The sequence below is a fragment of the Heloderma suspectum genome, chromosome 7 (genome assembly GCF_057233095.1).
Source record: "Heloderma suspectum isolate Gila_16-S chromosome 7, 16-S_ref, whole genome shotgun sequence".
NCBI lineage: Eukaryota > Metazoa > Chordata > Lepidosauria > Squamata > Helodermatidae > Heloderma > Heloderma suspectum.
The window spans coordinates 3,890,816-3,913,730 of record NC_139464.1 but is presented as its reverse complement, the minus strand read 5'-3'; the positions used below and the strand labels follow the sequence as shown (position 1 = coordinate 3,913,730).

General features: G+C 54.4%; 1 protein-coding gene across 1 annotated transcript in view; it reads right to left on the bottom strand.

Annotated features, from left to right (window-relative positions):
* The window catches only part of KCP (kielin cysteine rich BMP regulator), an 84,903-nt gene that overhangs the window by 9,792 nt on the left and 52,196 nt on the right, over window positions 1–22,915 (bottom strand). The window contains exons 37-51 of the mRNA XM_084811422.1: window positions 22,621–22,706; window positions 21,806–21,896; window positions 18,517–18,599; window positions 16,517–16,696; window positions 15,268–15,538; window positions 14,886–14,968; window positions 13,604–13,774; window positions 13,367–13,460; window positions 12,768–12,941; window positions 11,032–11,114; window positions 9,586–9,706; window positions 8,285–8,367; window positions 7,191–7,290; window positions 5,990–6,078; window positions 5,290–5,392 (exon numbers count right to left, since the gene is read on the bottom strand). Of these exons, the coding sequence (XP_084667548.1) occupies window positions 5,290–5,392; window positions 5,990–6,078; window positions 7,191–7,290; window positions 8,285–8,367; window positions 9,586–9,706; window positions 11,032–11,114; window positions 12,768–12,941; window positions 13,367–13,460; window positions 13,604–13,774; window positions 14,886–14,968; window positions 15,268–15,538; window positions 16,517–16,696; window positions 18,517–18,599; window positions 21,806–21,896; window positions 22,621–22,706 (1,812 nt within the window). The remainder of the gene's footprint in view (window positions 1–5,289; window positions 5,393–5,989; window positions 6,079–7,190; window positions 7,291–8,284; window positions 8,368–9,585; window positions 9,707–11,031; window positions 11,115–12,767; window positions 12,942–13,366; window positions 13,461–13,603; window positions 13,775–14,885; window positions 14,969–15,267; window positions 15,539–16,516; window positions 16,697–18,516; window positions 18,600–21,805; window positions 21,897–22,620; window positions 22,707–22,915) is intronic.

The window sequence follows — 22,915 nt, the reverse complement described above, 5'->3', positions numbered from 1 at the left end:
CCCTTAATGAATGGCCTCCTGCCTCAGTTTCCAAGATCACTGACCTGGTAAACCAATGAAAGCCTGGCAAGGCCCCTGGCTGCGACTATATACCCCCAGAGCTAATTAAGAGTAATATTAATTGGTGGGCTCCTATTCTAGCTACTCTTTTCACATCGAACTGCCCATAGTCCTCCAGCTTGCGGCTTGGACATCATCGTCCCCATCTTTAAAAAGGGAAGGAAAGATGACCCAGCCAATTACTGCCCAATCAACTTGCTTACCATCATTGGCAAGCTATATGCCACGCATCGCTATTGGAAATTTCAAACTTGGATGGAGCATGGAAACATTCTGGTGGATGAACAGGCTGGCTTTGGATCAGGTCGATCCTCTGTGGAGCAAGCTTTAATCCTTCAACATCTTGTGGAGAAATACAGCAGTAAGTCTAAAACATTCCTGTTCACAGCTTTTGTAGATCTCAGATCTGCCTTTGATTCCATCTCTAGAGACAAACTGTGGTACAAAACTGAGGCTACCTCGATGGATTGCCACCTACTACTTCTTATGCATAAGTTACATGAAAGCACCACTCTAAAAATTACATACAACCCTGCGGGTTTGCTGTCTAGTCCTGTTTCAACACCTAAAGGTAGAAAGCAAGGTTGTATCTTGCTCCTCTGTTGTTCAACTTTTACGTGAACTCATTAGTTAAAGCTCTTGACCGCTCTGGCATCCACCCTCCCAAGTTAGCTGATAGAACCTCTTGGTGCTACTTTATGCCGATGACGTGGTAATCCTGCCTCAGTCACCCATAGGCGTGAAGTGAGCCCTGCGGGGCCTGGCCCAATATGGTCACGATGAACATCTGCAAATAAATCATCAGAAGACAAAGGCCATAGTCTTCGCTAAAAGACCGAGGACATACAGCTGGCTTGTTAGTGGCCATAAGACTGAGCAGGCAAAGATCATTACATACCTGGGCGTTGTTTTCCAAGCCAATGGTGGCAGGAAGGTGCACGCAGGATATGTCACTCAGACAGCCCAAAGAAGTGCCATAGCTATCTTAAATTTCTTCCGTACAAGAGGAGGTCACTATGTACCGGCAGCAGTAAAGCTGTTTGGGGCCAAATCACTAGCCCAACTCCTGTATGGGGCACAACTTGGCCCCTACCCCAGTTTTATCCCCGTGGAAGCAGTACAATCCAAATTCCAGAATGCTCTCCTCCAGGTGCCCCGCTGTGTCTCCAATGCCGCTTTGAGACTAGAAGTTGGTCTCCGGAAGGTTCAAACTAGGGCCTGGCTTGCCATTTTTAACTTCTGGCTAAAGTTAATCCCCCCAGCAGGCCTAGCGCCATTAATCCTTTAAGATGTGTTTCAATCTTTCTGGAGTAAAGTTTTATTTCAAAAGCTCCTGTTTTATGGGCTCTCCCCCAGTTATTTGATCTCTCTGGGATATGAGAAGGCCAAAGCAATGCTCAGACAACGCCTAGCCAATATCGAATATCAAGTCGACTTGAGCTTAACCTCATATTCCGTTTTAATTGACACTGCACTTCGACTTCCCAGACCAGCAAATTATCTATATTCACTCTCGGTCCAGAAGTATCGTAGAGCTTTTACGTTGGCAGGTTTTAATTCCCTTCCTTCAGCTGCCCTGGAGGGCAGATTTTGTAAAATTCCTTATCATGAACGGAAGTGTCCATGTGACTCAGGAGGGATGGAAACAGTGACCCATGTTCTCCTGTACTGTCTTTTTTATCGTGACATTCGTAAAACTTTTATCGATCCCATTCTGTTCGAATTGCCAGGACGCTCGGATGCATTTTATGTCCTTTTATTTCTTTCTGACAAAAAGGCAGCTGCCGCTCCTATTGGTGCCAATTTTTTTGCAGCAGCAAGCAAAATCCATCAAGAATTCACCCAACCTTTGTAAGCTGCCCAGAGAGCTCTGGCTATTGGGCGGTATAGAAATGTAATAAATAAATAATAATAACCTATCTAATGTTTAGAACTTTTCTGAAATGTTTAGAACTTTTATAACGTTTTGGCTTCATATACATATTGCTCTATTTCTTGTCTTTGGTCTACGTATTTTATGTTGATTATTGGGCTACTTTGGAAATTGGACCGTAATAAAGACTTGACTTGACTACAAGAACCCTGAGTTCCACTAACCAGAGGCACGCACAAAATCTCAGGCAGGCAGATATACACTAAGAATGAAGGAAGAGGGTGCCTCTGTGTCAGGATTCCTTTTACCCACAGTGAACTTCAAACACCGAAATCAAACACAGGCAAGAGGCTTCAATCTACAGCTTTTAATCCATTACCACAAAGGGTCATACAGATGCAAATTCTCAGTGACTCTCAGACTGCAAGGAAATGCCTTCAGTGGGTTCAGAAAGTAGCTATGAAAGTTGCCCACTGTTTGAAAGAAAGGCGGGCTCACTAGCCTAACTTAAGAGGTGGGGGGAGGTCTCTCTCTCTCTCTCTCGGCTTCTAAGCGCCGCAGTTCATGCAGGGCCAATCGGGTAGACCTTCTAAGTTCCGCCCCAGCGATCTCCCTCTTGGCTCTGCGTCTGCACCTTGCATTTATTAATTCAGACTCGCCAAACACCTCCTCTCCCTGTTCGCTGTCTCTGACAGAGGCAGGTGAAGAGGGGCCTTCCTCCTGCAGCTGGACCTTCGAAACCTGAGGAGCCTGCCTAGCCATGTCTGGACTAGCGTGGGAACATACCTCCCCCATGTCTGGCAGTTCTTCTTCAGAATCTGAACTACTCTCCCACTCCCTGAGCTCAGAAGCACTCCTGACACTCTGAGCATGTGGTCAGCCCAGGAATTTGTGACCAGTACCAGAACCGCACAAAAAATCCACTCCTGGATCCTCCCCCATCCCCAAGAGTTCTTTTTCAGCAATCTAATTTACGAGAAAAGAAGCTTTTAGTTGGAGTCAGAAACCATTGCCTATCTACTGAAAATCACCCAGAGGTCTACCAGTAGACCCCAGTCTACCTTCTTCCTACCCCAGCACTACAGCAGAGGTTTCTTTTCCTGTAGTGGCACAGAGACATATGCTTGCTTGCTTGCTTTATTTATTTATTTGTATACCGCTTGATATTATCAGATCTCTAAGCAGCTTATAGAAAAATACAATGGAAAAATATTTAGAAATACATTAAAAATGTTACAAAAACAGCAAAACTGAGCAGGGCAGTTATAAGTCAGGGAAAGTCTAAGTAAACAGGTGTGTCTTTGAGAGGCAGTGGAGGCTGGTGGCTCCGATGTCACTGGGGTGGTAAAGCCGCTCCAGGTTTCAGTCAGAACCAGTCAGAACTCCAAAGGAGCTATCCAAGGTGCGGAGCTATCCAAGGATGCCTCCTTTAGAGTTCTGATTGGTTCCGACTGAAACCCAGAGCAGATTCACCACCCCATTGACATCAGAGCCACCAGCCTCCTCTGTCGAGAGATCTCTAAAGTTCGCCAGTTCCTGCCTCTCAGATCGCCCCTCGACTGGCCAGCAGTGGCCCTCCTCATCTTGCACCACAAAGGCAGCGCGTGGGACTCTCTACCCCCTGACGTGGCGATGGCGGCCTCTGCCCTGCTTGGCAAGTCTATACAGCAAATCGGGGGGTTCAGAGATTCAGGCAAAGGTCTGGATGTGCATAAAGGCAGGAGCGGCTCCGCTCTGGGAAGGGAACCCTTGCCATGTGGCTGTCACAGGTAGGGACTACTCCGGAGGACCGAGCTCACAGGTTCTGCCGCGGGAGGCGGAAGGGGCTGTTTGGCTGGGCGCCTGCACAAGCAAGCAAGCAAGCAGGTGCCGACTGCTGCAGGTGATTCGCTCTGTAAACCCAAGGCCCCCGTGTTTCCAGCGACAGCTCTTCCCTGGGCGACTGCATCGCTCGGCTGAATGGCCTAGATCAGCCTTCTCCAATCTGGTGCCCTCCAGAGGGGTTGGACTACAACTCCCCCGCCCCAGCCAGCACAGCCAATGGCCATGTTGGCTGGCTGGGGATGATGGGAGTTGCTGTCCAACCCCTCTGGAGGGGAAGGCTGAACTAGTTCATATAGAAACAATCTCTTAGGAAGCACAGTCGCTCAAAATGCACGTGGTCTTGGATTTACAGAATAAATGGTTTAAAAGGATTGGCAGTTTCCTTCGTCCTTTTGTGGAGTCTGTCCTGCCACTACCAAGGAAGCCCCTGGCTTTTTTCTGGGCACCTGGGACATCGCTGAGCCCTCTCCCCACAGCAGTTTTGCAGCCTAAAAACAAACTATTGTTGGTGGTTGTTTTTAAAATCAAGTGCCAAATGATTGTTTAAACCAGGGATACGCTACTCATGGCCCTCCGGATGTTTTGGCCTACAGCTTCCACCAGTTGCTGGGGAACATGGGTGGGAGGGTGCTCTTGCACTCACGTCCTGCTTGTGGGTTCCTGGCCGACAGCTGGTTGGCCGCTGTGTGACCTTTGGTCTGATCCAGCAGGGCTCTTCTGATGTTCTTGTGATCCCTCACTGTTGGCTATGCTGGCTATGGCTGATGGGAGTTGTAGGCCAAAACATCTGGAGGGCCAGAGGTTGCCCAACCCTAGCTTAAATGTACCATCAAACAAAGAGCACTTTAAATAAGCAAAAAGGGTGGACTGCCCACCAGAGGGATCCACTGAGGAGGGGTGGCAGATGGGAGCTTTGAACCAGAGACTTCGTCTGAGCCACTCTGCCACATCAGCTCTCAGCCCTGAGATGGCTTTGAAAAGGGATTAGACCCATTCATGGGGCAGGGTGGAGGGAGCCGATCAGTGGCTGGTAGCCATGACAGCTTATGTGGCAATCTCCATTTTCAGAGGCAGCAAAGAGGCATCTAAAACCCAGGACACTTCAGTAAACAAGAAAATTGCTACCTTTAAATAAAATCTCATAACCATGAAACAGCAGCAGCAGCCCAAATGTACCACAAAAACAGTTATGAATACTGGATATTAAAAACAGCATGCTATAAAATGACATAGCAGTAAGAACATAGCCATAGCACATGTGGTGAGTTGAGAAGAAAAATACGCAGGAGAAGCAAAGTTACATGCAAAAAGAGAAGCAAACGTAGTACGTCCAAGGGATAATATCTGTGTAATGTCCACCGCTGGCAGAAGTGTGCCAAAACAGAAATGTCTTTGTCACTTGCCAGCAGGATGATATGTTCCGGAGACTCCCTTTGTTTAAAAAATCCCACAGTTTGGGTGCCACAACAAAAAAGGCCCCGCTTCCTGCCACACAGATTCTATTAGCTCGGCCACTAGGTTGCCATTCCTACCTTGGCACTCAGCGCAGCACTGTCCGGGCACCTGCACCTTCATCAGACCGTCTTGGCACACTACAGGCACACATTCCTGGATCTGGCACTCAATGTGACCCAGCTGAACATCAGACAAAGAGGCAGACATCAGAACGGTGGGGGCAGGAGGGCTGATCTGATCTAGTCATCTTTCCTGCCTTCTCTTCTGCTCTGCCCCTCCCCCCCATTTTCAGGTTGTTTCCTGCCCCACCTGCACAGCCCTGGATAGTATCAACAATTACAAGCAGATTTATAAAGATGTCAGCTATTAAAGGCACTTGGAATATACTAGGCTAAAATATTCCCGTGCCCAATGGACAGTGCATCCTCCAGCAGACAGGAGCACTGGTTCCAGGATTTAGTCTTTGCAAATCCGTGGCCATCCTGCAAATGACCATTTCTCAGCCTCTGTCTCCTCCTCTGTAAAATGGGAACAGTGAGAATCTATCAACTAGCCCTAGGGTTTCAGTTACAGGACAGAGAAATACTGCCAACACCCTCATCAGTGATATGTGTGGACTTCTGCACTGAGCAGGGGATTGGACTTGATGGCCTTGTAGGCCCCTTCCAACCCTACTATTCTATGATTCTATAATTCTTCCAATTGCTCAACTATCAGAAACACATCCCAACATCCTTATGGGTTGGGGTCTTGGCAGATAACCCCACCCAGCCTTACGTTGCACGAGCAGGAGACACAGCTGTCGGCACTGTCCTTCCAGGTCTCCCCATCGGACACCCGTCGCCCCTCAACTTCAATCACACACTCTGAAAAAGGGAGGATTGAAAGAGTGGGCATTAGGAGGCAAGCAAGGACACCCCCTTGCCAAATCAGGACACCGTGCCTGGGGATTGGGGCGGCAGCTTGTAAGCTTAAAAGAAAAAAGGAGCTATAAATATCTGTATGCTTCAGAGTCGACAGGCCACTAGGCAGGTCTAATCAATTTTGGTCTAATCAATTTCACTCCAAAGGGAAAAATGACTGCATGTCTAGGCACACTTACCAAGAAGTGAAATTAGCGGGATTTATGTATGAGTAAACATCTGTAGCAGCCTTTCCCAACCTGGTGCCCTCTGGATTGTTGGACTCCAACAACCAGCATCCTGCAGCCAGCAGTCTGTTGTAGTCCAACACGTCTGGAGGACACCAAATTAAGAAAGACTGATCTACAGGATTGGGCTGCCAGTGTAAAATTGACTAGACCAGAAGCTGATTTTGAGAGGGGGCTCCAGCACTGAAAGAGCAGTCTGGAGCCCTCCCCTTTGAGGAAATCTGCCCTGGTGAAGATTTACCCCTCAAAATGGCAGGCTGGGGTACCAACCTGTGAGCTGATCCTACCTGCAATTATTTAAGCCCCCCAGCCTGCCATATCACGTAGCAGCTGGGGGCAGCGTTGCAGGGGAAGTGAGTCCCTCTTCAATGAGGCTGGTTGTTGCCCTCCGCTTGTGGCCTTTGTGGACAGGTTCATCGGGGGGGTGGGGGGGAGTGGTGGGTAAATAGCCCTGCCTGGAGGCAGAAGACTGGGTTTGGGCCACATGGCCTCAGTGATCCCTTCAGACCCCGTGTGAATTTTGCATGACTGAGACCGTCTAACAATTCAGAAATCACACACACACATGGAATGTGTGAGACAGAATCAGTGCTTGCTGGACCAGGGGAGATGAAACCAGGGAGAAGTTTTCACATGTGGAATTCATGGGGCTGAGCCTTCCCGCTCCTCCGTTGGAGATGCCATCTAGCCTTCTCCGCCCGCCCACACACACCCCTTCAAGTCCCAGGCGGTCCATCACCGTGGGATCATGGCTGCACAAACACCAAGGGTACCTAGCATGTTCAGGACACTGAGAGGGGGGTGAGAAGGAGGGGAGAGAGATCTCACCATCACAGATCGGGCAGCAGGCACCGTGAGGGGTGAAGTGCTCCACAGAGGGACAACTCAACAGCGGGCATCCTTGGTGCACACAAACCCAGGTCAGATCCTGCAGGGAAATGGACAGCAGCTGGGCTGGGATGTCACAGACAGGCTTGGGGGTGTCCGGGATGGCTTGGAGGACACACCACCCACCAGATGTTTTTCATCTCTCTCCAGCATGAACAAAGCAGCAACAGGGAACGTGGGCCTCCAACTAGATACAACTGAGTCCAGTGCCAGCAAGTGATGGAACTATAGAATGCCACTACCCACGTGGCAGGCTTTGCCCTGAGTCCTGAGAACTTCAAGAGAGCCGGCAACTCTAAGAGCAGATCATGGGGATCTCCACTAAGTTATTGATTTTGAATACTTGGATCTGCATCCTTAATTCTAAACCTGATATTTCAAAGCAGGAGGAGGATGTTAGCATTTTGAAGAAAGGATGCTGTGGTTGTGGAAAGGGAAGTGTGGGGAGAGGCAGGCAGGCAGGAGTCTGGAGGTGGCCAGTGTCAGGGAGTGCAGGGACCCTGTCCATAAACATGGGCGCCATGTTGCCAGTGCCACTGGATGGCTTCCAAACAGGTTCAGAGCCTGCTCAGGCTCACTGAGCTGCCGTGATCAGCTGTCCCATAGCCAAAGGGGGTGGGGGGTGCCCTGGCATCCTAAGAGACCTTTCAGGGGATCCCGAGATGCAGTTCTCAGATTGGCACCCCTTAATCACGTTGCCAGCACCAGCAGTCATTTGGGCGGCTTGTCCCTTCACGTTCACAAGGGAGAGAAACACACTGCTGCCCCAGGCATGCCCAACTCCTGAGATTAGTTTTGAGCATGCAGCATCAGAGACGGCAGCAAGCGCTGATGTTTGGGCATTCCTCAAGAGAGACAGTGGCTCGGGGTCCCAAGTGCGTGGAGCTGCTCCGAGGCGTCTCCTTTTGGACACCCATGAGCAATGTGTGGATGTGGGGGGGAGGGGTGCTGGTAGGGGAGGGGCCAAGAATTGTGGCCCCACTCCATCCTCCACACACTTGCCTATGTGCTTTTAAGTTGCATGGTGGGCTCACCTTGCACTGGCAGGTGTAGCAGGGCTCATCAGTGGCGTGAACCTCGTTGCCCAGCAGGCTGGAGGTGCAGTTGCTCAGGGCTTCTGCAAAACACAGTCAGCAGAAATGCAGGAACAATAAGCACTTAAAAGGCATTTTGCCTAAATGCTCAGCACAATTCATATACATGACCTTAGCAATCCTCACAACAGCCCTGTGAGATAGGCTAGTGTTATTATGATCTTCAAAGGGCAGATGGGGGGTTGGGGTTGAGACTAAGAGCTGTTGGCTTGCCAACAGACACTTAACGCGCTCATGGAGAGGGAGATTTGAACCAGAGACTTGCAGGGCTCACACTCTCAGCTTCAATGCTGCAACACCTAACCCAGGGGTCACAGAATCATAGATTAGTAGGATTGGAAGGGGCCTATAAGACCATCGAATCCAACGCCCTGCTCAGTGCAGGAATCCAAGTCAGACCATCCCGGACAGATGGCTGTCCAGCCTCATCTTGAATGCCTCCAGTATGGAAGAGCCCACCACCTCCCTAGGGAATTGGTTCCATTGTCCTATTGTTCTAACCGTCAGGAAGTTTTTCCTGATGTTCAGCTGGAATCTGGCTTCCTGGAACTTGAGCCCATTATTCTGTGTCCTGCATTCTGGGATGGTCGAGAAGAGATGCTGGCCTTCCTCTCTGTGACAACCGTTCAAGTACTTGAAGAGCACTCTCATATCTCCCCTCAGCCTTTGGGGCTTTGTTTCCAGTCCCCTGATCATCTTCATTGCCCTCCTCTGAACCCTCTCCAGCTTGTCTGCATCCTTCTTAAAGTGCGGTGCCCAGAACTGGACACAGTACTCCAGGTGAGGCCTAACCAGTGTTGAGTAGAGGGGAACTAGGACTTCATGGAATTTGGAAGTTATGCTTCTATTAATGCAACAAGAAATAGCATTTGCCTTTTTTGCAGCCATATCACACTGTTGGCTCATATTCCGCTTGTGATCTATAACAATTCCAAGATCCTTCTCGCTTGCAGTATTGTTGAGCCAAGTATCCCCCATCTTGTAACTGTGCATTTGGTTTCTTTTTCCCAGGTGCAGAACTTGGCATTTATTCCTATTAAGTTTGGACCTCTTTCAGCCCGAGGGCAGAATACAATCTTGGAGATGCTCTCATGGGGAGGGTGTATTCCAGGGATGGGCGGGGCCAAATGCAAATGGGGAGGGGCCAAACATACCAGCCTGTTTTAGTGTAAAGCTCTTGGTGCCGGTCACTGAGCTGCAGGGGAGGCGCCTCGGCCTTTTGGCAGTGGGGGCAGACTCACGTGCACAGGTGGGGCAGCAGTGCCCGGGGCCAGGGGGCTGGATCTGTTCCCGGGGGCAGTCCACGAGGCTGGGGCACTGCCTGCGGTAGCACTGCAGATGCTGCTCTCTGTCTGACATCAGCTGGGGAGGGAAAGAGAAGGGGACAGACAGGCCAAGGGCTCTTTCAGTGATGCTCCCTTGACATGCACAGAGCAGGAGGCGTGGTGATGCATTCTTAAGGGATCTAGCCGGGGAGGAGCTGGGCTGGTGGTGGATGGCGTCATGTGAGCAAAATGTCCAGCCCTGTCCCTGTCTGGCCCTGGGTGCTCTCCTTCCTGGGCCACATGGATGTTTTCTGGGAAGAGGAGGGCCAGGTTACCGGTCCTCATCCCTCTTCCTCCGGCTGCCGGCAAGTGCTTCTGCTTTGTGCAGTGCACAGCTGTTCCAGACGAGAGTGGTGGGGAACTGCTGGCGAGCATGAAGCGGTCACAGGCAGGCAGGCTGGGCTGCTTGCTGAGGGGCAGATCCACCCTGCTTCTTGAAGCGGAGCCCTTTCCGGCCAGCAGACTTGCTTGGCTCTGCATGGGAAGCAGATCCAACCCATCACAGGGATGGACATTCCCTTTTAGAGGGGAACTTGTTAAAGGAAGCACCTCATTAATGCGGAAACAAGCCCACAAGCGGAGCACCGATCATGGAGGAGTTCAACAGCCAGCCTGAGGAAGAGTTATGTGAAACCCGAAACCTTGCTCCCCACTTGGTGACTTCTAGTTGCTCCTAAGGAAGGCACTGTGCCAAACAAGAGTTTGGTATTCTCTAATAGACCAACACTCCATTTTCTGTCTGTTTTTTCTGTGGTGCGAACTGAGCCGGTGTTTCCCAGGGAGAAAAGTGGTGGAAACATATCCCGCCCCTAATCCCTCCTCGTGGAACCGCACTGCACTGGACTCCCGGTCTGACCTAGCAGGGCCGCTCCGGCCTTCTGATGTTGCACAGCCTTCCTGGCTGTGCAGTTCCTCAGCCTCTGGGCTGGCTTGTTATACACTGGCCTCTAGTGGCCAAAGAAGTAATTGCATGAGTCAATCTCTATTTGAAGAAATGCGCCTAAGTTATTTCCAACTTGGCAAGAAACATCAGTGGATCCCAAGAATAATTCAGGATGAGCCTTGCTTGCAGGAAATGGCAGGGGAGGGGCGAGATGGATATGGGATGGGAGTCTGGCCTTTGAGGGCCTTCCCAGCCTGGCACCCTCCAGATGTTTTTGACTTCAGCTCCCATCAGCCCCTGCCAACGTGGCCAATGGTCAGGAATCCTGGGAGTTGTCATCTTAAAACATCGGAGGGCACCAGGTTGGGGAAAGCTGCTTTAGGGGCTGTTTGGGTATAGGAGTCTGTCAAGGCAGGGGGTGGACAAGATGACCTCAAGGTACACCCACCCCATAATTCTTCAAGGACCTTGGTCCTCACCTCACAGGTGCAGATTTCGCAGGGGTCCTGTCCTGGCTGGAAACTCTCACCTGGTCCATACACATGGCCCTCGTGACTGCAATCTGGGAGGAGAGAAGCCAAGGTTGGGGTTTGGGGAGGGGGCGATGTAAAATGGAACCCTACGTGGCTCCAGTAGAATCCCTGGCTTGAAGGAGGGTAGAGAGGGGTGGGGGAAGCTGGGGCACAGCGAGACAAAGGGATCTGCTCCAGGGCCTCAAGGAGGAAGAACTACAGGGTGTGGGGAGGAGGGAGAGAGAGTGGGGATGCTGGCTCCCCTCCCAGGGATGAAGATGGAACCCAGGAGTTCTGGCTCCCAGCCCTCCCCAGCCAAAACAATGGGTTCAGTTAGGGATGTCAACTATCCAGAAATTCAAAGAGATGGGTGAGTTTTCCTTCTGTTTTGTGAGTCAGAAATATTGGGAGGGGAAAATACAAAACCTTTAGGCAGGAGACAGACAGTATTTGGAAGTGATTTGAAAGAGGCATTGCTTCCCATAGCTAACATACATCTTTCTTTTGTCCCACCACTGCCTCTGGGCAAACAGGTTTTGCGGGTCCTCAAAATAATGCACAAAACCTGCTGAAGCTGTTGACCAAAAGCAGATGTGGGCATGTGCACCATGAACAGCCAACCTTTTCCAAGCCACCTTGAACTCTCTGAGAAAAAAACAACAACACCTATTGCCCATCTCCAATCATGCAGATCACCCCCTTGACCATGAAGACCAGACCTGGTTCCGTCCTTCAGGCAAGCGTCAATACATAAAACAAACTTTCCCTGACATTCTCATGCATGTGCATGACGGGGCAGGACATCTACCAGAAAAGACACTGGGAGGAACATATTCAGGTCTTCACAGCGAGCCCAAGTGGTCTGAAGGAAGAGGCGCTCTTTAATTATTCCTGGCCGGGCTGTGTCAAAATAAATGGAAGACACATTTCTCCCCCCGAATCCCCTGCTTTGTCTATGCTGGACGCTTGGATTTTATTCATTCATTCCATTTATATCCCGCCTTTTTTCCTCCTTAAGGAACCCGAGGAGGCGTACGTAGTCCTCCTCCTCCTCCATTTTATCCTCACAACAACAACCCTGTGAGGTGGGTTGGGCTGAGAGTCTGTGACTGGCCCAAAGTCACCCAGTGAATTCCATGGCCGAGTGGGGACTAGAACCCGGGTCTCCCAGCTCCTAGTCCAGCACTCTAGCCACTACACCACGCTGGCTCTCTGATGTGATGTGGTGATCTGATGTGGATCACCACATCAGGCCTGAAAATGTGTGACCCGCTGAGCCACATGCAACCCATCAACCACACATGTGTATGGTGGCCCATCAGGGCCTCGGAGTCCTCTGGTTTTGCTGCTGGCCTGTGCCTGCAAAAATGGGCGATGGGTCAAGTCACGAAACGTGGCTGGTGGGGTTGCAGTTGGCTTTGTGGGTCATAAAGTGTGCAACAAAAAGAATCCCGGACTTCCACTCCCCACCTATTCTCTGCTTGGGTTGCCCGCTCTACTCCCAGAGATGATGTCCTGGTTTCTCGGCCCACTCTTCCTAAAGAAGGAGAAAGGACTCCCTCCCTGTCCAGCCATCCTGGCTCCCAGTCTCTCCCACAACACACCAGCCCACGAGGCTCCAGCCCTTCCCCTTCCACACGCTTGCCCGGCATCTGTTTCCGCTCGCCTGAGTGCCCCCTCTGCCACGCCCCTCTCCGCCATACCTGCACACAGTGGGCAGCATTCTCCAGGAACTTCTATCTGGTTGACACAGGAGCTGATGCAGACAATCTCGGCACAGGTGGCCACGCCATCCACGCACATGCAGGCCATGCAGGGCACGGAGGAGGAGAGCCACCTGCTGCCGTCAGCACGCTCCCGGCCCTCGTAGGTGCAGCCTGTGGAACGGGGCAGGGACCGCAGTCAGACCCCGTGAGCTGCCACCCCCAGCCATGGGGAAACTGCCCTTGCGCTTCTGTCGCCTGTGCTACCACCTCCAAGAGACTAGGGGCACTAGATCCAAGCGGTGGTAATTGGCTGGGGCCGTTCTAGGCTGAACATCTGCTGCCTGGAAGAGCATGAATCTTTCTGGGCGCAGTTTCCTCTCAGCTGCGGCTCCTTCCTTTGTCATGGCTGCCAGCTGAGAAGCTCTGAGTGCCGGGGGTTGGGGCACACGAGGCATATCAGCCATGCTTTTCATAAGGTCACCAGGCTCAGTGTTGGGTTACTGGACCAGTTTAGGTCTCAGGGATGGGTTGGGGACAAGGAGGCGTCTCCCCTAAGCTGCAACACAGAGCCCCTTGGAGGCTACGCATGCTGGCACCTTTGCAGCGGGGGCAGCAGACCCCAGGCTCTGTTACTGGGTGGGCGCACGTTGTCGGAGGGCACTGGATCACCTCACAGCGGACATTCCCACCCTGCAAGGGGAAAAGCAAGAGCATCGGTCCAACCACCTGGTTCCCGTCAGCCCCCTCCCTAGTGCCTCATGCACCATGCAACTAGAAGCCACGGCACCCCTTCCTGGAATCTGCGCCTGATCTTCAGGGGAGGGAGAGCCCACCTGGCAGGTACACTGGAGACAAGACTCCGGCTGAAAGGCCTCCCCATGGGCGTAGCGCTCTCCGTCGAAGAGGCAGTCACGGCAGGGAGGGCAGCACTGGCCGGGCACCGGAGCCGGGTGGGAGCAGAGGGCGTCCTCGCAGGGCACCGACTCGCAGGAGGTCTCTCCGCTCTGCAAGGAGATGGAGAAGGCGGGGGCTGTGTGGGCAGATGGAGTTGGCCGCTTGGGCTGGGTTTGTCAGGCTGCTGATGGGGCTCCTTCAGAAACATACATTTATAAAGAACTTGCGGGTGTGTTGCAGGTCTCTGTACTGGGGAAATGGGCTTATGGCTGCATCTGCACGCACCAGTATCTCTTCCAGGATGGAGTGTGGCCAACTCCTGTGCCTTTTAAGAGCTGTGCAGAAGAGGGAGTCTCGGAAACATCTCTCACCCTGCTGCTAAAAGGCTCCCGGTTGCATGGCTGTAAAAGGCCCGGGAGACCCGCTGGTCTCCTTCGGATCCTTCATTGCACTAAGGACTGAAGGTGTGTGTGGGGGACATATGGCCCCCCAGAAAAAGTGACATAAAGAAAAGACAGGGGTGCCGCCGCCGCCAGTGCCCCAGAAAGCCGGGCACGGGGTGCGGAGCGGGCCCTTCTCTCTTCCTGCTTTTAAACCTGCTTGGACATGTTATCCTGACAACTTGCGTGAAGAGTTTCGAAAGAAGAAAGGGGGACTCCTCCAGTTCTTTCCTGCTGCCTAGTAATGGGGAGAAGGAGAAGAGAAGCAGGTCTCGTTTCCTTTGTTTTAAATACAGAAAGAAAAAGGGATCCGCTTGTTCCCTCCCCTCGCTGATCAGCCCTCAGGAAGAGCACGAATGGCTCCCTCTTTCTTCCTTTTAAAACTCTTTGGACAAGTTCTGTAAAGAGTTTTAAGGGGGGGAGGGACTCCTTCCAAGCTTTCCTGCCACCCAGGCAGGGGGAAGGGGAGAGATGTGGTGCAGGGCCCCCCTAAGACCTAGCTGCACCCCTGCCAGCGGGGCATCAGGACAGGCAGGGAGACCGTGAGCCTTTGGCACCCGGACCGCCAGATCAAGAGACGCTTGGAAGGGACGAAGCACAAGGAAGGAAGGGATGGAACACTCGGGATGGGATGGAGTGCCTGGGATGTCTGGTGTTGGTTGGCACCGCGCCAGGTTTGGGATGGTACATGGGGGCGGGGCGGGGCAGGGCAAGAAGAGGAGGCAGAAAGGGAGGGCAGGAGGCCCCGGCTCTGGCACGGAAGCTGGGGCGGGGGTCTTACCACACAGGAGCACTGCTGACAAGGGTCCAGAGGTGAGAGCCACTGAGCACCTTCGGGGTACTCACGGCCTCCGTGCTGGCACACTATGGGAGAGCAGGGAGAGGTGAATCAGGGCTCCCCCCAATGCCGTTCCGCCTCCCCCGGCCTTGACCACACGTCTCCAGCCCCTGTCCCACCTCTCTGATCCCACCAGACTTCCCACACACCACACAGTCTGGCCTCCTTCCCGGACAGCCCACCCTAGAGGGAGGGAGGCATGCGGAAAGGGCCACTGCAGCCCAGCACACTTGATCCAGTGCACACCTACTCAGAAGTAAGTCCCCCTGTATTCAGTGTGGCTTCCACGCAAGCAAGGCCCCTGTGTGGCCAGTTTGTTCCTCACCTGGGCATTGTGGGCAGCACTGGCCGGGCCTGCGGCTGGGTGTGGCACACGACGTCTGGGGACAAGCCACAGGGGTGCAGAGGACGTTGCCACGCAGGCAGCTGCAACGCTGGCAGGGTTCCGAGGGCGGGGTGAAGGCCTGGCGGTGGCCGTACTTCTGGCCCTCATAGAGGCAGCCCTCGCAGGCCGGGCAGCAGGCGGGAGGGGTGGGGGGCAAGGGGTGAGCGCACTGCTGTGGGCAAGGGTGCGGCTGGCAGGTCACAACTTCAGCCTGGGGAGGGAGGAGAGAGGGAGGGGAAACTAGCAGGCCACCACACCAGAGTTCAGCTCCTAAGAATGAGGTTTTGGATGCTGAGCCATAGCTTCTGTCCTGAGTGTGCATGCGCGTACGTGCACACACACACGCACGCACCCCCCCTCCATGTTCCCAGGTCAGTATCAGCACCTTCACTTCTGTCCAAAACAAAATGGCAACCAACACAGGGGTCTCAAATAGGCCTGATGTGCCAGGAGGCAGTTCGAGGGCCTGGCCCTCCTTGGGAGACAGTCCACCAGGCAGGTGCCCCTACAGAGAAGGCCCTGAACCGGATATACCCAGCGCCACCCGACTGAGTTTCAGATGGGGACTCATGACTGGTTCCCTTCCAAAGATGCCAAGACCACAAGGGGCTAGGGAATACAGAAAGGGGCGCGCCTTCAGGTATGTGGGGCCCAGCGCACTAGGGGCTTTACCAATTAAAACTGGCACTTTGAACTGAACTGGGCTTTCAAGTTCACAGCGAATCAACGTCAGGACCAGTGTTCCGTGGTCTCTCTGACTTGTGCCTGCTGGCTGCTGTACTCTGCCCCCGAGGGGCTGCCCTTCAATGGTGGGGCCCCTGCTTTGCATGCAGGAGGGCCCAGGTCCGATCCCCAGCGGCATCTCCAAGAAGGGCTGGGGTTGCCCCCAGCCTGACACCCGGGAGAGGCACTGCCAGTCAGGGCAGGCGATACGGCACTCGACGGTCTGACTCAGCGTGAGGCAGCGTCCTGCGATCCTGTGCTTGGAACTAGCTGGAGTTTCTGCACATGCTCCAAAATGTGCATGAAGTGCATGGCGCTTGCCCAGCCTTGACATTACCGGGCGTGGGCCGTGGCATTCAGGGCTGGGCTTGCCAGGAGAGGGTGCAGCTGGCCTGCCGAGGGAAGCTGGGCACAGGCCCTTCGTCAGCCTGCCCCACTCGTTGCCACCCCCTCTCCCCTCACTCACCAGGCAAGTGCAGGTGTGGCACGTGTCTTGTGGCAAACTGAAGGCCTCCCCGCTCTGGTAGAGCCGCCCGTGGTAGCGGCAGGTGCCCGTGCATTTCGGGCAGCATTGGCCAGGAGGAGTGACGGGGCTCTGGCAGGACGTGGGCGGGCATGTCACGGGTGAGCATGTCACGGTGCCACCCTGTGGACGGGGGAGGCAAGGCCCTGTTATTTACGGATGTTGAGCATTTACGGGGCACCATTCATGTATGCCACAGCAGGAGTTAGTTATGCTTGCAGTCTGCACAGGAGGTGGCTGGATCCGACAAATCCAGTACTCCGCCCACTATGTCATGCTGCCACTCAGTTCAAGAGATAGGAGAGGGGCACTCGACGTCAAGAGGGGGCACTTTCACTGTGTTGTTGCTGTTACTATCACTGCTGTTACTGTCATGTCAATGTGCACGACAGTAGCTAGAGGGAAAACGGATTTTCCCAGCTGCTGTGAGCCACCTCTCACGGAAATAACGCAACGTATTTGGGGGCGGCTTGGCCTTGAATGAGCAATTCAGACCCATCTGCTTCCCAAAAGACCTGCTCCGGGTGGAGATGACATCTGCTCGAGCCGGCTTCTTGCTCTGGATCCAGCCCTTGCCTGCATTTTGGACTCTTCGTGGGGGCATGGCTAAGGGGATTGTCAGGATGAGCCCCCGCGCTCCCAAATGTACCACTCCCCTGCTGGCCCGTGGCACTTCAGAGAGGAACATACGCGGCAAGAGCAAAAAAGGCGGGGAAGGAAAGGTCCCGGCTGCAAGGAGCTTGCACTCTACCTTTGGAAAGGAGAGAGGAGAAGGGCAGAGGAGAGGAGAGGAGAGAAAAGGTGGACAGCGGGGAACAAGGGAAGAACGCAAGCAGAGGCCGTCACAGGCCCTTCGGGCTCGTAGCCACGGGCATTTAGGACTGGGAAGCTAAGGCAGCCTTCCCCAACCTAACGTGCTCCAGACCTGCTGGACTGAAACTCCATTATCCCCAGCTGGGAAAGATGGGAGTTGTAGTCCAACACCTCTGGAGGGCCCCCGGTTGGGGAAGGCTTCAGGGGAAGGCGGGTTCTGAGGCAGAAGCCGAAGGAAGCGCTACCGCCACGGCCCTGTTGTAGTGCTCGGAGGCACTGTGGCTGCGGAAGCAGGAGAGGGCCACGTGTGGGCCACGGCACGGTGTTCTCAGGGGAGGGGACCTTTGCCACAGTGGGGGCTGGCAGTGCTGCCTGCGTCACCCCCCCACCGCCCCCCGATCCTTACCAAACACTTGCACTGGCTGCAGGCGTCCCGGGGGGAGGGAAGTGCTCGCTGCCCCTGCCAACTCGCCCGTGGAAGCTGCAGGGCTCGCAGGGGGGGCAGCTGCATGGGTAACGTGATGGGTGAGGGCAGAGGGGCGTGGGGCAGAGGGGTGGCCTGCAGGAGACGACTCCTCTCTGGGAAGGAAGGTGAGAAGGCCAAGGGCATGCCAGTGCGCGTGTGTAGGCAACCCCTCGGATTGGAGCCGCCGTGTGGGGTGGGCCCTTCGTGCAGAGGGGCTGTGCCTCATGCCGACTGCCCCACCCTCCCAGCTGCCCCTCGGCCACTGTGGGACTGGAGGCCTCTTTCTGCAGGCGCACCGGAGAACGGCGGGGCCGGGCCCAAATCCACGGCTCGTGTCAGGAAGCACAGCTCCTGTGGCACTTGGAGGAGCGGGACATTCTCCCCAAACCTGGGGCCCTCATGAGGGAGAGGGTCTGTGTGCGGCGGGCACTGTGATGTGGGAGCCCCCCGTGCAATCCCCCACCTCCAGGTCGAGCTGCAAAAGGCCCCACTGGAAGCCCCAGAGAGCAGCTGCCAGGCCGCGCAGGGCGGCCTTTGGACCGCAGCTCCCACAGTCCTCAGCCAGCAGGGCCACGGGCCACCCTGAGGCACGCCTGCTGCCCCCGCCCCGCCAGATGCAACCCCTGCCCCGCCCGCCCGCAGCCCGCTCTGCCCCAGGGCTTACCCGGCAGTGGCATTCCTCACAGGGCTTGTTGTGGGCAGCGAAGGTCTCCCCGTCCCCATATTCGTGCCCCTGGAAACTGCAGCCTGGAGAGGAGGACACAGGCCTCTCAGAACCAAAGGGGAGGGGTCCGCCCTCCCGCCCGACGTCGTATGCTTGGGACCGGCCTGCCTCGGAGGTGGCCTCCCTGCATGTCCCTTCATGCGGTCTTCAGACAGGTTCGGACGTACCACATTGCACAGCCCTCCCTGGACTGTGCGACTGCAGTGCACAGGTGTAAAATCACACATATGAATGCTCTGCCATGTCAAACACTCCTTGCAAACGGAAAGTTAGCATTTCAGGAAGGAGGGCTTTGGCAGGCTTGGCTCCAGGCTTGCAGGGGCCCTGGACAAAGTGGCCTCTGGTGCCCCCCGTCTCATCAGTGGACCCTGGTGGGTTTACGTGGCTGCTGTGGCAGCAAACTGAGCAGTGCTGGGCAGCTGAGCCTACCCACGCTTTTAATTTCCCAGTGTTCCAGGGTGATGCTAGGTAGGGGCCATTGTAGGAAATTAAAAGGGTGGCAGTGCTTGGAGGGCCGGGCCAGGAAAACAAAGTGGGGCCGGGGGGCTCAGGGCAGGCCCCAGCAGTGCACCATGCTAGGATCCTGTGGCCAGCCCTACGTTTTGGCCTACCCTCCTCCCTGACTTGCTAGCTTTTGACTTGCAGGGATGTTGTCATTTATTTTAAAACTCTATTTGTCAAATACCTGGGAGTAGGGAAAAGTCCTAACTTGGTGCCAAAAGGATGACAATGTTGGTGCCAGGCAGACCTCAGTGAGGAGAGCGTTCCACAATCAGGGGGCCACCACCAAGAAGGTCCTGTCCCTGCTTGCCATCCTCCAAGGAAGCACCTGGAGGAGGTCTTCGGATGACAACTGTAGCATGGGTCATTTCATACCAGGAGAAGCGCTCTGTCAGATATTGCGGTCCAGAGCTGTGTAAAGGCTTTATAGGTCAAAACCAGCACCTTGAATTGGGCTCAGAAACTTATAGGCAGCCACTGCAGTTGGGCTGGAATTGGTGTTATATGTTCAGACCTTCTGGTCCCTGTTATTAGTCTGACTGCCACAGTTTGCACAAGCTGCAGCTTCCAAACCATCTTCAAGGGCAGCCCCATGTAGAGTGCATTGCGGTAATCTAACTTGGAGGTTAGCAGAGTGTAACTATTGAAGCCAGGTTATCCCTGTCCAGATAGGGGCACAGCTGGGCCACCAACCGAAGCTGGTAGAAGGCGCTCTGTGCCACTGAGGCCACCTGAGCCTCAAGCGACAAAGATGGCTCCAGGAGGACCCCCAAGTAATGGATCTGCTCCTTCAGGGGGAGCGCAACACCAACCAGAACAGGCTGAACACCCTTCATCTAGTCAGAAGAACCACCCACCAACAGCATCTCAGTCTTGTCTGGACTGAGCTTCAGTTTATTAGCCCTCATCCAGCCCTTTGCCACAGCCAGGCACCGACCTAGCACAGCCTCACCCGGTGAAGAACGGACAAGCACACTGCTGGCAACGCACCCCAAAACTCTGGATGAGCCCACTGAGCGGTTTCATGTAGATGTTGAACAGCATGGGGGACAAAACAGTCCCCTGCGGAACCCCATACTGGAGAATCCACAGGGCTGAGCATTATCCCCCAGGCACCACCTTCTGGAGCCGACCATCCAGGTAGGAGCGAAGCCACCGCAGGGTAGTGCCCCCCTCTCCCAGCTCAGTCACCCCAGAAGGACACCGTGGTCGATGGTATCAAAAGCCACGGAGAGAGCAAGGAGCATCCACAGGGTCGCCCTCCCCCATCTGTCAGGTTTCCCTTTTGTCCCCGCTGAACTCCAATAGCAGAATCAAAACACAGACAAGAGGCTTCTCTCCACGACTCTTTAATCCTTTTACTTCTACGGGTCACACAGATGCTGTCAGTAACTCACAGCCTACAAAGGAAAAGCCTTCGGGGAGTTCAAAGGGTAACCAGGAAGATTGGAAGTTGCCTACCCTTTGAGAAAAGGCGGGCACGCTTCCCTAACTTAAGGGGTGGGGTGGGGTGGGGTGGGGGATCTCCCTCTGTCTCGTGAGGTATCTATGCGTCGCTGTTCCCGCCGGGCCAATCGGGCAGATCGCCTCAGCTCCGCCCCGGCCATCTCTCTCTCGGCCCTGCGTCTGCGCCTGGCGTCTAAGAATTCAGGCCGTCCAAGCCCCACCTCTCCCTACTCACTATCTCTCACAGGGGTGTGTGAAGAGAGGCTCTCTCCTTCCAGCTGGACTATTGAAACCTCAGGAGTCTGTCCCTCCCTTTCTGGAAGAGTCTGGGAAAGTTTCTCCCCCACGTTTTGCAGTTCCTCTTCGGACTCTGAGCTACTCTGCCACTGCCTATGCTCAGAGGCACCCCTGACATCATCTCTCTCTCGCCACAGGCCATCCAACAGGGCAACCAAGGCTGTTTCTGTGCCAAATCTGGCCTGAACCCGCAACAAAATGGATCCAGATAACTGGTCTCATCCAAAAGCATCTCAAGCTGGGCTGCTCAAGGACCCTGCACAGGAAAGGAACATTTGCCACCCACCTAAAGTTGTTGAGCTCTTCTGGGTCCAGGGAGCATTTCTTCAGGAGTGGTCTCAGTGCCGCCTCTTTCAGGCAGCCCAGGACCACCCCCTCTCGCAAGGAGGCGCTGATCACCTCCCTGCCCCCAGCCAACTGTTCCCCAGTTTTTATAAGCCAAGGATGCAATAAGGAAGTGGTCACACGAACCTGTCCAGGCACCTTGTCAACATCCTTGAGCTCCACCAACTGAAACTCATCCAAGAAAACGGGACAACTGGAGCCTAAGTCCTGGCGGATGCCAGAGATTCTGCCTCGGAAGTGCCTCGCAAACGTATCACGAGAGCCTCCGATGGCCCACAGCCTCCTTGGGGCCAGCATATAAGAAGCCCCAGACATCCCTAAATGGTCTGCTGGGCAGCATGCAGAGGATTCAACAGAGGTGGAGAGATGTTTCTTTGCCGCCTTCACTGCCCCTGAGTATCCTTGAGCAGAGGCACACCTCAGGGTCTGAGGGCATCCCTCAGGAGCCGCCTTCCATCTGCACTCATGCCCTCTCCTGCTTGGCTTTATCGCTCTCGGCTCCGGGAGACACCACGGAGCCATATGAGCTTGACTCTCTCGAGGCTGTCAGTTGAACACTTTAGGTTCTGATCCTGTAATCTGCCCCAAGCCCGAAATCAGCCTTCCCCAACCTCATGCCCTCCAGGGGTACCCCACTCACCTTGGCACAGGGGGCAGGCACATGGACCAGGCATGGGATGGGCACAGGGGGCTGGAGCACAGAGCTTCCTCAGGCACTGGACCGAACCAGCCTGCAAGAAGGGAAGGTTCGTGGTTTTGCTTTTGCCACCGGCCCCAGCAAGGAAGGTCCCCAAAGCACGGAACAACCTCGGCTTCCTCATTCTTTGCAGATTGCTGTCTTTTCTCATGCTATGCTTACCAAAGGGCTTTCCAGATTAAAACCCACATTTGTCTACAATCTAGTGCAACTGTACTGAATTATTTTCTAATGATGAACTAATGCTGGCTGAACTCTTCCCGGATGGCCCCCGGGTAACATGCATGCACTACCGGCAGCTCTGGGGTTTCTGGGAAGGCCTGAGGAAGAACGGTGGGGGAGTGTCGATTTGACTCCCCCCCCTTTCCCCCTGGGTTTTCTGCCTTTGGACCAACCAAGCTTAGAAATGTCACTATCAGGGCTGGCATCCGCATCAGGCCTCTGTGGCCAGCTGCAGGGCCCAGCACCCTGGCAAGGCCTAATCTGTCCTGAGCCCTCTTGGAGATGGAGGTCTGCCTCTGAGCTGTTGCCCTCCCCTCATAATATATTAAAAAAAAATCATAAACATAAAAATAATGCAGAAAAAAGCGCCTTAGAGATACTGAAGGGGACCCCCGCCCTTCAGCAGTATTTTTTTGCCAGAGCGGAAGCCCCACATGCCCAAGGACAGAACGCAGGGTCCCCGATTCCCGGCCCCATATGCTGAGCTGTGCCCTTCTTTGGCCTGTTGCCAGCCAACACAGGGCTGCGGCACTCACCCGGCAGGTGCACTGGGAGCAGAGGGCGTCTCCGGGGCCGGCGAAGCTCTGTCCGTCGCTCACAGTGACGCCGAGATAGGAGCAGCCTGTTTGGCGACAGCGGAGGGGGACGAGAGGTTGCCTGGAGCCGCCTGGGCCCACCTCAGGCTTTGCTGCCCCACGTTGTTAGGGCAACCGAAAGGGACTTTGCTGCCACCACCTCCCCGCTGGGATGCTGGGCAGTCAGAAAAGCAGGCTGCCACCGTGGATGGATGCTGTTAAGCTACAGCCCTGTAGGCCCGGAAGAGAAAATCGA